The sequence below is a fragment of the Hirundo rustica genome, chromosome Z (genome assembly GCF_015227805.2).
Source record: "Hirundo rustica isolate bHirRus1 chromosome Z, bHirRus1.pri.v3, whole genome shotgun sequence".
Classification (NCBI taxonomy): Eukaryota; Metazoa; Chordata; class Aves; order Passeriformes; family Hirundinidae; genus Hirundo; species Hirundo rustica.
This window is the reverse complement of record NC_053488.1, coordinates 57,938,728-57,953,119: the sequence shown is the minus strand read 5'-3', so window position 1 is coordinate 57,953,119 and position 14,392 is coordinate 57,938,728. Positions and strand designations below refer to the sequence as shown.

At 39.1% G+C, this 14,392-nt stretch overlaps 1 protein-coding gene across 1 annotated transcript in view; it reads left to right on the top strand.

Moving 5' to 3' along the window:
- SMC5 (structural maintenance of chromosomes 5) overlaps positions 1–14,392 on the top strand; it is a 44,007-nt gene that overhangs the window by 15,904 nt on the left and 13,711 nt on the right. Inside the window, exons 8-16 of the mRNA XM_040090456.2 lie at positions 652–723; positions 1,443–1,698; positions 2,865–3,019; positions 5,568–5,681; positions 7,090–7,184; positions 7,388–7,520; positions 8,432–8,605; positions 8,739–8,908; positions 14,204–14,327. Coding sequence (XP_039946390.1) covers positions 652–723; positions 1,443–1,698; positions 2,865–3,019; positions 5,568–5,681; positions 7,090–7,184; positions 7,388–7,520; positions 8,432–8,605; positions 8,739–8,908; positions 14,204–14,327 — 1,293 coding nt within the window. The remainder of the gene's footprint in view (positions 1–651; positions 724–1,442; positions 1,699–2,864; positions 3,020–5,567; positions 5,682–7,089; positions 7,185–7,387; positions 7,521–8,431; positions 8,606–8,738; positions 8,909–14,203; positions 14,328–14,392) is intronic.

The following is a 14,392-nucleotide window of genomic DNA, read 5'->3' as shown; positions in this document are numbered from 1 at the left end:
CTTGACCTAATAAAACATGCTCTGAGAAGGGATAGGACTGAAGAAATGCCTTCCTATATTGTTCTTCCACTTTATAGAACTGAGGACAGAGAAGGAGCAGAGACATGGGTGCCTACACATGAGCCAACAAGTTGTCAAGCTCAGTTGTGTAGGATCTAGCTCAAGCACAATGCATTTCAGAGGTAGGATGGCTTGAACAAAACCCGGTTTGGCCATCCTGTGCCTGGGAGCTTAAGCCTTGCTCACTCTTCAGTATCACCTTTCTTTGCAAATTTGGTTTGGAGAAGGAGGCAAGTACCCTTTATAATTGTAGGCACCTGAATCTAACATTTGAATTGAAATCAAGGATAGAGTTATAATTTCAGATTAGGAACTTCCTCTAATGTGTCACGCCTGAATTTGCAGACATACAGCACACATATAGGTTGTGAGCAGTACAGTATGTATGCTGTTACACAAGTCTTCACAAATTGCTGAAACTATACATGCTATTGATACAGTTAAGAATAAGAAATGGGTGAGTATGACTTTGTCGGTCAGTAAAATGCGGAGTAAATACTTACTTATATACAAGATGCTGTTGAAAATCTGACTGCTTTTTACAAATACAAAAATTTATGACTATAAATTTAAATATCTTGCTATATGCAGACTGCTGAAATCAGAAATATTTCCCAAAAATGTAAAGAGAAACAAGATGCTTTGGAGATGAAAGAAAAACAGGTAAGAATCTTGCTTTCTGACTTTTCTAGGTGTTTGCTTTTGGGTTTTTTGTCTGCTCTTCTGTTAGCACAGTGGCAAATTTCTATGAAGATGCTGCAAGTGTTTGCACTCTTTACATAATGTATCTTCAGAACTCTTATCAAACAGGAGTTACTAAGAGGGAGGTGTATACTGCATAATATCAGTTGCCTAATAAAATAGTGTGTGTATGTATCAATAGACAGAGCATGCCCTTTACATGAGAGGCTGGGGTTATTGCTTCTAAGGATATACATCCTGTGTCTTGTAGAAGTAACTTCCTTGCAAGGGCATGAAACAGTCTCATCTAGGCACTTGGTTAAGAAGTGTATAAATGAAATGTTATAAGGATGCAGAGTCCAAACTTCAAAGTTGTGTTTGGGCTATAAATTTTACTTAATTATAGACTAAACTTCAGGTGTATTAAGCAATTGTTAAGCAGTTTCTTAGCCCTAAAGGTTCTGCTTTTGTGAAAATGAAGGAACTTTAAAAATTGATTTATAGGCTTGGTTGTACTTTTGCTTATGTTCTTCAACTGCCATTGGAGCTGTGTTCTAGTGTTGTTGGAACTGTAACAGACTCTTGGTGTTTGGTGCATGGTTATATCAGCATTTAATAGCAATTGCACAGGTATCCTAGGTATTTGTTGTAGGTTCTGTATATCAAACTTATTTCTTGTTGGAAATACTCAAAATTTTTAGATTGAAGAAATTAATCAAGCATTCAGAATGAAAAAAGATGAAGAAACAAACAGGCAGAAGAAGATATACCAAACTCAAAGAATAATAGAGGAGTGGCAGAATGAGCTGGATACAATGGCAGTCTGTGAGAATCTTCAGCCACAAATTGATGCTGTTAATACTGAGCTGAAAAAACTACAAGAAGAAAAGGCAAATATTGATAATGATGTCAGTGATCTAATAGCAGAAAAAAACAACCAAGAGCAGGAAGAGAAAAGTAAGTACTTATTAAGGGTTTTTTTTTGTCAAATGATTTTTACTATTTTAATGAATCTACTTGTTCAGAATCTATTTGTCCTGCTCCAGTGAAATAATTCAAGGTATTTACTTCAGGCCTTATGGTTGGCTTACATGTATAGCAGTGCTCTTTCTTTTTAAAAGAGTTTTATTAAAAGTAGCAATCTCTTTCAAAATTGAACAAGACGATTCAAAAGTAAAAATTGACCTTAAGACCAGCCTTTAAAGAATCAGTATTTCTGATCTCTGGGTAAGGAGACTCCTTTGGAAGTTTGGGGGATTTTTTTGTTATGAAGGAAGGTGTGCAGTTGGCAGGTTGAGAAAAACGATCCCTAACCTGACGGAGAAAGCAGTTTGCTTTGAATAGACGGTATTTTAGCTACTTCATATATTATATTATCTGCTGGTGCTGCATTTGTCCTTCTCAGATGAACTTTAGCTAACCTTAATTCCAGAGTTTCTTTACATTAGTCTGGGATTTGCAATTAGTCCTTTCTAAGAAATTAAATGAAATTAAAAAATTGAAGCTTGGCAGGTGGTGAGGGTGTTGTATATGTATTCCTCAGTAAACGTTGCTCATTTGCACATACCTGTCTGGCACTTAAATTGCCATTGAATCCCAGAAGAAACTGAGGTAAGAATCCAAGTTACCTGGGGAAGTAGATGCTGTATATTTTATCTCGAACAGCACAAAATTCTCATGTTTTGATCTCTGTCTCTTTTGAATAGCAGATGCTTTCATGCACAGTCTTGGTGTCACACATTTTGGGTTTTGCCAGCATGAAATAACACAGATACTTCACATGACCTACAGTCTCTTTCATCTGGGGGATGTTTTTGTTTTTAAATACAGAGGTAGAACAACTCTTGAAAAGTATACTTTAGGGCAAAATTCCTGTATTTTTATCATGCCTGTCAGATTTTGTTATTTTTGGGGGGTAAGTTTTTAATCCTGTTTTAGATTTTAAGCTTTAATAGTTCTTAGGGTTTCTTCAGAAGTAGCAGCATCTCAATTCTGGAAAGAGGAAACTTAGTTCTTGTAATTTACTAACAGCCTTAGTTTTGGAGGAGTAATCCTAGTTACCGGAAAATGCTGGTTATAATGTGTATTTGTTGTGGACTCTAAGAAACTACCTTAAATTACAGGAATAATTGGTCGCCTTGGACAACTTAATAATATAATGCATATGAAGGAAGAGAACCTTAAAATGAGATTCCGAGACACACACTCTGCTCTTATGTGGCTAAGAAACAACAAAGACAAGTTTAAAAAAAACACTTGTGAACCCATGATGCTTGAAGTAAGATTTATTTGCATACCACTCTTTTAATGGTTGGATTATTTATGTCTTGCTAGGCTTTGAGAATGAAGATTTTTAAGATACATCTTGGAATGTCCTGTCAAGTACATGCAGTATATTCATAACTAGAATTCTATAGACAAGGTAGTCATTGAGTAAGGTGGGATGGCTCCTTTCCTCCGCACGAAGACGCCTGTTGCAGGTTTCGTCTAAGATGCAACCTGTTATTATTCAGTCTTACTACTTAAGACTTAAGTAGTTCTTAGCTGCTGCTTAAAAAGGCAGTGGTCATTGGTAATTGAGTATCTCCCTTTGCAGTACAACCTGCTCAGCTATGATTACTTCTCTTTCTGATCTCCGAGTGGTTTTTTTGGTTTGCTCTACCCAACCAGTTAGAGACACAGAAATCTATTGCTAATCTATTGCATTGTGTTTTGGTTTGGTTTGATAGCTGCTGTACTATCTAGGAATAGCAGGACTGATTTTTCAAAGAGATTATTACTTTTTTAGTGCATTCTTCCTCTTGCAATATATGCTCCATGTAATGGGAAGAGGATGAAAATCTCCAGTTGCACTTCTTTTCAGAATTGCAAACTTACTTAATAAAGCATTGCTACAATTTAAATTAGTATATTAGAATATTTATGTACAAATTCTTACACTTTGTATGTGTACTAGAACTGCTCAAAATTACTTTTGTTTAGAATAGAATCCCATATATTTCTTGTTATTTTCAGAACTTCGAATTCCTCTTGAGATGCCACATCAAGATAATTTTATAAATGCTTCAATAAGGATATCTTTACTTAAGGCCTCATTAACCTCTGTAACATCAATTGATGTGTAGATTTGTTTTCTCTATGTTGAGGTATAACCTCAGCCATCAGTCAAGCCCCAGGCAGCCACTCACCTGCTGCCCCATTGCAGAATTGGGTAGAGAATCAGAAGAGTAAAACTCATGGGGTGAGATAAAGACAATTTAATAGGGAAAAGCAAAAGCCGTGCATGTGGCGAAACAGGGAAGCAAAACAAGGAATTAAATCATTGTTTCCCAAGCGTGGATAGGTATTCAGCCAACTCCAGGAGAGCAGGGTCCCATCATATGTGACAGTGACTCAGTGTCCTGGTTTTGGCCAAGGACAGGGTTGAACTTTAATAGTGCTTGAGAGGATGTGTGGCTGAGGGAGTGTGGCCAGACCCTAATTTGTTCCATATCACCTCAAGTCGTTGCTAGGGTGGGGGAAAGGGGCTCTTGCTTTTGAGAATGGCATCCCTTTCAGGTTGGGAGAATTCATGGTGGGGAAGAGGCAGTCAGTATTTGTTAGGGGCTTTCAGTGTAAATTGTAAGTCTTACACCTCTTATTATTAAAATTGTTGCAGTTACTGGTTGCTTTCTCTTCTTATTGCTGTTTCCAGTAAATTGTTCTTATGTCAACCCATGGTTTTCACCTTTTTTCCGTCTAGTTTTTATCTCCATCCTGATGGAACACGAAGCAGGGAGGGGACATGGGGAGTGAGAAGTGGCGTGGTTTTAGTGGGCCTTCTAAGCTGAAGAATACCATTCCTAAACTTTGACATTTTGGAAGCCATCACTCCAAATGTACCCCCTTTCTTCTCCTTCCCCTCACATTATATACCGAGCATGATGATCTGGAATATCCCTTTGGTCAGTTTGGGTCACCTGTTCTGGCTCTGTTTCCTTCCAGTCTCCCGTGCCTTACCTTACCACTGTGGCAGCACCAAGAGTAGAAAAGCCTTGGCTCTGTGTAACCTCTGCTCAGAAATAGCAATCTTCTTGGTATTATGAACCCTCTATTCAGCACAAACCCAAAATACAGCCTTATACTAGCCACTGTGGAGAAAATTAACTACCTCATCCAAAACCAGTACACTTTGGTATCATGTAAATTAGTCTTGTGTACTTACAAATTGCAGCTTTCAAATTGCTGTTAACTGTACCAAGCTTTTGGCCAATTTGAGGTTATTAAATTCTGTAGTTCTGTGTAATTTTGCCTTTATGTGTCATGTATAGTGACATAATGTCTAATTATTAGTGAAAGTTAACTGAAAAACATAAACATCAACATTTCATTCAGATTTGGAATGCTTCATTTTAAGTATGTGAGGTTTTTTTTCTTTAGGAATTCAAAGACACCTCAGCTTGAGGAGTGTGGTGGTTTCTGTTGTTAGTTGAAAAACCCTTACTAGTGCTGGAGCAGAGCCATTAGCCATGAGATGGGGATTATTGCAATTGTAAGGTCAGGATGGAGCAGAAGAGAGAGGTGATATGGTGAGAGATGGTGATGACTTCAGGAGTGCTGAAAAAGGATATGGATGACTGAAAATCAAGCACAGTGATCTGTGACTTACCATAGGTTTCCTCCCAAGGGAACTGGTTGCAAAAAATGACAGGAAATATATTTTTAAAGACATTGTTCTTGTTTTCATTAAATGTAGTTGTGGATATCATCTTGACTATTTAAAATGTTTTTTGGGTGTGGTATATCAAATTATATTGAATCACTTGCTCATTGCCTTTCTTTATTAGATCAATGTGAAGGACAGTAGACATGCAAAATACATTGAAAATCACATTTCGGCCAATGACATGAGGGCTTTCGTTTTTGAGTGTCAAGAAGATATGGAAACATTTCTGGTGGAGGCAAGTTGGCACCAATTTTAAAACTTCATTAAGTATTGAAGTAAGAGCCCTGAACTTGGGAGTCTGTTAGGTAAACCTGTATGACAACCATAGATATCTGTATCATAACAAGTAGATAATGCAAAGTATTCAGAGATTTTCTTTAGAATTAAGGCTTTCTTAAAGCTTAGACTAACTGGAGGGATGCAGGAATATTAAGAAAATGTGGGTTTTTAGATTGTCTTCCTTGGAAAGGCAGTAATCACTTAAGTAAAAAATACTGTGTACAAGAAAATGGTTAGAGTGGAAATCTGTTGGAATCCTAGAAACTTAGAATTTGGGGGTTTAGTGTATAGTGGTACGTGTGAGTCAAGATGCAGGATTTTGGGTGTTGTCTACGTCCTTTACCTTTTTCCTTCTTCATGGGTGTGGGTGGTTTTCTGTAACTGGCTGAAAAAGGTCCACATTGCAGGCTTTGGATGGTCATTATTGGGTCAAAAGTATAAATAATATAGGTGTCATCTCACTATTGGGGAATTATATCTTAAATAACCTTGGAAAGAGTTTGAAGCACTCCATTTTACCTTTGTTTTCTAAGAGCTCACTGTGCGTGAGCCTGTAAATACTGTAAACAGATAAGATATAATAATCATTCCAAGTCAAACTCGAGCTTGGTGTTTCCCGAGTATTATTCATCTTGACCTTGGCAGAGAAGAAAAGAAGCCAAAACCTTTACAGGAAGTCTACAAATTTAATACCAAAATTGTCTATTGCCGTTGGACTAAAGAAGCAGGAAGCATCTTTTGTGACATGCAGTGGTCCAAGCAGCAAATAAACCCTGTATTTTCATAATATTGCTGTCTCCTGAATCACAGAGAAGATTGTTCCCTTTGAAAGTCCAGGCAGATAATGCAGGAGATAAAAACCAGAAGATACGGTATAAAGCTGTTGCCACATTTCCCAACTACAGTCAACACAACAGTGTATTTAGTGACAAATTGTCCTGCAGTTTTTGAAGGCTCATCCACTCTTCATGGAAGCTAATCACTTTTTTATACCTGAACAGTAGTGGTGATATCTCAGGTTCTGGGGGCTTATCTTGCTTGTGTTACTGTGGAACTCAGTTCAAGGCTGCTTTAACCAGCTCAGCTGATCTTTTTTTATATGATTAGCACTTTATACTGAGCACTTTGCTCTGGATTTCTTTGATTGCTTTTATTTTCCCTAGCACATGGTGTTTTCAGAGGCGTTAATAGTGTTTGCTTTTAGATAACTTGGTTATTTCTGAGCCAGAGTGAATTTGTGAGTTCTTCCAGAGGTCATCAGTTGAAAATAATTCTGACTCTGTGAATCAACAATTAATATTTTATTTGCATGTGGTGAATTCTTCTAGTCTTTACCTAATAATCTAATACGATCTAAATAAAAGGTGCGTGATCATCAGAAACTAAGAGTGAATGCTGTCTGTGCACCTGCTGAATCATGTGCTGAAAGTTTGCCTTCAAGACCTATTGGAGAATTACGGTATGTATCTGATTGTATTGGGGAAATGGTTTTAAATGCAGTGGGTTTGTTTTGTTGCTATATATTAGAATTTTTTATGCAAGTCAGATTATCACCCGTTCAGTTCTGGGTTCATGGGACTTCTTTCTGACCCTTCAGTAAATTCAGCTTGCTTACCTGCTGAATTTAATTTGTGATGCTTGCTTTTTTTCTCTCTTCTTTAGCCGATATGGATTTTTTTCATATTTACGAGAGTTATTTGATGCTCCTGCTCCTGTGATGAGTTACCTTTGTTACCAGTACCGAGTTCATGATGTTCCTGTGGGAACAGAGAAGACCAGAGACATGATTGAAAGGGTAAGGTATCTGAAGAAGCACAAACACACCTGTGGTGTGGACTTTTATTTTGGAAATTATTTGGCAAGTAAATGTGGAAAACATACAAAATTGCTTCAGCAATTTAATTTGTCATTTTTATTTGCCCTGTAGAAGTGGGAACAGTTAATTATGAGCTAACATATTACAAGACATTTTAGCATCAGTCAACCTAATTATTCACTGAACCTAATTGACATAATATAGCTGATGCTGTGTATATAAACTGAACAACATTTTTTGTCAAATGTACCTTACCCTATGATGCCTTGGGAGGGCTGATATGAAACAGAGGCTGGACAGAGCTAGAGAATAAAGTAGGTATTTATGGAGGCTTTTTGCTGTTTCTGGTTTACTGGATGTTTTTTCTCTATCTTGAGTTATGGTAAATCTTTGGTTATTTATAGTATCCTCTTTGACATGAGTCATTTAAAACTAGTAGCTTCTTTTTTCCTACAGATGCATTTGCTTGACTAATACATTACAGCTCACTTTGTGATTTCATCTGTTAATTCTTGAGTACTTTGTGTCTTTGTTACACAGGATACTTGTGTAATATGTTACATATCTGAAGCACGTACATGCACGTTCACTATGCAGTGCAATTACTAACAGTATTTTATTGGTGTCTGTAATATCTTGACAATCAGACGTGTTTAATTAGTTGTGGTAATACACTCCGACAGTAACTCAACAGTTCTTTCCTGACCAGTCTGAATTACAAATATAATGCTGCATTAAACTTAGCATCTTTTAGCAGAGGTTGTTAATAGTAGGTCTTGCATAAGCTGAAGTTTTTTTACTGTGTTTATCAATCACATTTATTCCTTGTTCGGAAAAGTATTGCCTTGAGTAACGCTTTTGTCAGATTAATTTTTTTCTGTATTTCTTAGGTCATACAGGAAACCAATCTGAGGCAAATGTATACAGCAGAAGAAAGATACATTATTAAAGTATCTTCTTACACAAAACAAAACCTCTCTAGTAACACGTGCTTGAGAGAGGCACAGTATCTCACTAGTTCAGTGGATATGGATGAAAGAGGACAGTTGGAAAACCAAGGACAGGTAGAAATGTATTTCTGTATCTGTGTATATGTTGTGAACTACTACCCATTTTATCAAGCATTAAGCATAGCCTACTTGCATGTTAGTATGGTGTGCAGTGTGAATGCTAGTGGTGCGTATTCTTTTATTTCAGGACATCAGTAATACATTAAAGTCATTGGATGCACGTTTGACTGCACTGTTTGAGAGACAGAAACTTCTGGAACACAAGGACAATAAGCTCAGGCAAGAGAAGAAGGAGCTTTTAGAGCGAGGAAACCGGAGGAGGCAGTTGGAATCAAAAATTGGTGTGAAGTATGATAGGTAGGAAACAAGCTATGTTATCTATGAAAAAATGTATGATATCTATGTTATCATTTTAAAAGCAAAGATATTTTTGTTTTCTCTTTCTGCACTGTGCTTTTACCCTTAAAAAGTGGCCAGTAGTTGAGCATCAGATACAGGTGAAAATCAAGACAATGAAGGTGTCTAGAAATTACGACAGTATCTGAAACAATATATAGCAATACTCTAGATGATTTTCTGTAATAAAATCATAGGATTCCAGTTAAATATCACTGCATGTATTTACTCAAATATTAGGTTATTGTTCTGACTTTGTAGCACATATATAGATAATACTATAATCTGCATTAATGGTACTAAGTTAAGTGTGTCAGGGATTGACACGCTTAATTGTCCATAGTATTATTCATTACATATCTTTTATTTCTATGGGCCTCTGCGATTATTTTTCCTGTTACCCTTTGTTATAAGGCAGAATCTGGGCATGATTCAACAGTTTTCATTTAAGTACAAACTCGCAGAAGCTGGTGTAAACAACATTAACATCCAGTCTGGACCTTTCTTGTTTCAGCTTTGGAACACTGCCTATCAATTCTACTATGCACCTCATAAGAGAAGTTTGTTCCATCCTGTCAGTGATTATTTCCATTGTGGAATGATATGGAGCTGTTACTAGTTTCTCGTCTATGATGAGCAAACAGCGCACTCATCCTGTGCTGTAGTGTGTGTGCTATAGCTCTTGACCATTTTGATTGCTCTCTAAGTTTGTACCAAGTTGTTGAGGTTTGGCACGGTGGTCCAAATTGTGTGCAGTGCTGAACAGAGTGGAAAAATCACTTATCCTACCTGTGCTTCTGCTCATACAGCCAAGGACCATGTTTGCTGCCAGGGTGCACTGCTTGCTTATGCACAGCTCACTGTCCACTAATGCCTCCCGTCCTTCCCTGCAGAGCTTTGCTGCAGCCAGTCTGTCCTGAGCTTGTATCATCAGGAAAGGACTCTGCATGTGTCCTTGCTGAATCTCATAAACCTTCTATCAGCCACTTCCCCAGCTTCAGCAGACCCCTCTGAACTGCAGGCCTATCGTTCCCTCACAGTTCATTGTCTAAAAACCTGGCAACTGTGCCCTCTCTGCTCTTCTGTGTTACTGGTAGGAGTTACTGGAGAGGACCCAGAACATAATATGTGGTACTGACTTCTAGGCAAGGACAACAAACAGAGAGCAACCATAGAACCACATTTTTTTACCTATTTAGTCTTCAATTAATCCAGACTGTGGTCTTCAAATTTGAATGCATGAATAGTGTGGGACACAGCACTGAAAAAATGAGAGAAATGAGTCTGGAACTAGCAGAGGAAGGTGAAACTGATGCAGGTTAATGCTCCCACATGTATCCAGTAGTAAAGTTAAGCCTGACTTCCCACTAGACACACTGAGAATACATCTAAACACCCTATGCATATGTAGTTACATGTTGCACAGTGGACACACAGAGCAATTGGACAAATGCAGCTCCAATGGTTGCCTCATGTTTGTACTGTATCTGAGCAGGATGAGATTATGCTCTTGCATTGTCTATGCATACCTGTGGGCTGTGTGGATCCCATTGGCAGCTGGTCCCAGACACTCTGAATCTGCACAATAACTATCCTTGAACTTGAGTCTCCTGCATTGCTGGAACCTGGAAATGCAAACACCTGAGGCTGTGGCCCTGCTTCTGTTGTACAGACTGCCTCCCTCACCCATATGTGCCTGCATGTTGAACTGGCTGTGACTCCTTCGTTTCCCAGTAGCTCGTTCTGTGGTCCTTGTCTCGGAGATACTTAGGTAATATATACGAACAGAGATGGCCATGACTCCCCCAGTCTGCACCCCATAGCCAGTACTCCTATCATCTTACCTTTAAATATACACGTGGCAGCAGTCTGTGTCATCCAGGCTGATCTCCCCAATAGCCATTTCTTCTTGTGTCATCCTTAGTGACTCGCTTACTGTCTTGGCTCCCAAGCCACTTGCTGTCTAGTGTGCCTTGGTCTTTATTGAGAATCAGACACTCTTTTGCATGCTTCTACCATGGTGCTGGCACCATGGATGTTTGCATCATCCCACTCCAGTGGCTGTCACTTAGGTACACTCACTCTGGTCTCTTCAGCCAGGTGCTGCCATCACATACAAGCAGGTCCCCCTCTGACTTGTGATTTGACTACAATTGCTTGCACTTAGACTTCCACATGAGCGCTGAGTGGAGTCCCTTGTCCAAGAAAAGAAGGAGGAATGGAGTTGAATAAAAAGAGAATGTGCGAATTGGGCTTGGCTGGACAAGGGTAGCAGCCAGCCCACTATTTACATCTAAGTGTCCCTCTTATCCTTGTATTCCTCATAACAGAGGTGTTTTCCTATACGTGTTGTTCTCCAAGTTAGTTAGTTCCTTTCCTCAGATTTGTTTGCACCCTTCAATATGTCATAGTAAGAGTCCTGTGCTTTTCTGCTGCATCCCCTAATGTCTATTCTGTAATACAATGTCCAGCACTTTGCTGTTCCACAGGAGGTGCAAAGGACTGCATTGGGGGCTGAGCAGCTTGGCAGGAGTCTCAGTAGTGGCAGCTAATAGTAGCTTTTTGACTGCAGAGGTTAAAGAACTTCGTTCATTTAGGGACACCAGTGTTACGCACTACAGACTGAAGTTTCTTTTGAAACTGAATTGATGACTAGTAAAGCTGGATGTCTTGGCCTCTGTGAGCAGAGATTCAGGGCAGTCTCCACTGAGATAATAGCAAAATTCTCAGAAAAAAGACTACTCGTTATGATATATTCATAGATAGATAGATACCTTTTTATTTGGGTATCTTGTGTATCATAAGTAGGAACACTGTTTTGTCTCCTCAATGTAATTTTTACACTCTTCTCCTTCAAAAAGATTATCCTTATGTTCGTGAGCTACAGTGAGCAATTGGTAACCCTGGTGAACTGTTGGAGTCCAGGGCATTCCTTTGGCTGCCCTGGAGGGTCTGGGACCTGGACAGGGGCATCTGGGACCCTGGCACAGAGCCCAGAGGGACATTGGCTTTGATCCCAGTCCATGGGAAAGGCTTCCTGCACTGTGGGATGGATTGCAAGCCACAAGATTGTGAAAGGTAGTAGTTTAGCTTATCACAGGGTGAAAAAACAGTGGATTTGGGTTTTTAGTATGGGAGCAAGATGGAGGATTTTGGGCATTGTCTCCTGCTTCTTCTTTCTTCTTCCCTCACTCCATTTTCTGCAATGACGATGGCACAAAGTAGTTTAAGGAGATTGGGTCAGAGTAGGGATGACCTGTTCGGTATAAGTGATAGGTATTGGTAAATAATGATAAATAAAGAACACGTAACAATTAGTGTAAAAGGTAGAGACATCCAAGTGCAGGGGGAGTCGTCAGATGCCGGAGCAGCTGCACAGATCTTAGTTGGGCACTGAGAAAATTGTAAGATAAGAAACAATAAACAAAGTGCCCAACATTGAAAAATCAGAACCTGAAGACTCCATCTCTTTGTTTCGTCTGGCTCAAGGCTTTGCAGAAGGCAAAAAGACTCTAACACCACCTGAATCTCAGGATAAAAACCGAGAGTGAACCTTCACCAGACTTGCCCAGCAGTGAGGCTGCTCAGCCACACCGAGAGATTCAGGTCACGCAAAGCATCCCACAGATATACTCAGGTGTGTTTGGTTGCATTCACACTACTTCTAATGCAGACAGAAATGCCCACTAAGATTTGAAAGAACCACAGAACCACAGAGTGTCCACGTAAACTTCAGTCCATGGAGAATAACTGATTTGTTTCAGAGGAAGGAAGGTGGAAAGGTGGTGTGATTCTCCCTTTGCCAGGAGAGCTGTCGCCAAAGGTTGTGCCACCCCTTAAATTAGGGTAGGGGACTGCTGCTCAGTCTTCTAGATGGAGTCACAGACAGGCATGTGTTCACTCATGTCCTTGAAGACCGATGTGGTACCTGCGTAGACTTACTTGACAATAGTATTTTCAGATATTACTTAGGCATTTCAGAGCCTGAAATTACATGAGAGCTGTATCATTGTGTGGAAGAGAGGCTTTTTGTTTTATCTCAGTTACATTTTTGGTTTGTAATGTGACACGTAGATGTGACTCTTAGGGACGTAGTTTAGTGAGGGACCTGGCAGTGTTTGGTTAGCGGTTGAACTCCATGATCTTAAGGTCTCTTCTGACCTAACCAGTTCTGTGATTCAGTTGCAGTGCCAGAACGCAACGTCCCTCAGTGCAAAGGGTGCCTTGGTATTGTTGGGTTTCACACCTGGGCAGTGATGCTGAGGCTTTCTGGGACAGTGTCCCTCTCTCTGAATTTGCATTCCCATCTGCTCCTGTGGCCCTGTGCTCCTCTGGGCTTGTGGAGATGGGCATTTCATGGGTTGATGGCTCTTGTGGTGGGCCTGGATGTAGCCAAGATTCAGGGTATTATTTAGGCTTCCACCAGCTGCTGTTGCGTCTCTTTAATATGTGTGCAGGTGAGCTTTTATCAGGTACCCTAACAGAAGGCTAAAATTGACATAAGTGGCAACCACTTGATCTCCTGTCACCTCATTGTTTTACAGTTGGGTTCATGAGGTATGGCATGCCCTTCGTAAATGCTTGATGAGTCTCCATGATCACCTTCTCATTGTGCCCCCTAGAATTGCTTCCTGAAGGGATTTGCTTTACAATTTTCCCAGGGATCAAACTGAGAATGACCAGTTTGTAGTTTCTTGTATCATCCTCTTGGCCTGTTTAGCAGTTTTGGAAGATCTCCAAATGCTTTGCAGCTGACTAAATGTTATGGTTCCTCTTCCATGTTCTGAAGGTCTAAAACAAGAGAAGATTCTGTTTTTCTGTGTGAAGATGAGGATAACAATTTTTTTTTTTTGCTAGAATGTGTAACAAGAATTAAGTAAACTTCCTGAACTTGCCTGTGTTGTGTTGTTGCAAAGAACTGTCAGAAGAAGAAAAGTACAATTCCTTACACTATGGGGTTTTGGTTTTTTTTTTTTCTTTAATTTGAAATTTACAGAAGTGAAAGGACACTATGCTTGCTGAATGGCGCTGTTAATGGCCGAAAGCAGCATTTCTTTAGATGTTACTTTTTTGTCTGTTGTATTTCTTTGCTTTAAAGTGCATAGACTGGGAATGCCTCCAGTGTGTTTGGAATGTTTAGGATTACAAATTCATTTTCTTGCTAACTGTTGGTTTGTGATCAAGTTTAAGAATTTTTTTATTTTTAGTACTATTTATTTTTAATCACGATTAATCAAATATTGATTCCTTCCATAGTTTAAGACAGCTGGAACAAGATGCTATTGACCTAGAGAAGGAATTTCAGCTGGCAAATGCAAAGATCAAAGAAATAAATAAACAGAAAGCAGAACTTGTTACTGAATTAATGCATCTCATGAAGGTACGTATTTTTAACTTGGTATGTATTCCACTTTTATGAAAAGTCCAATTCTTGTAATTTAAGTA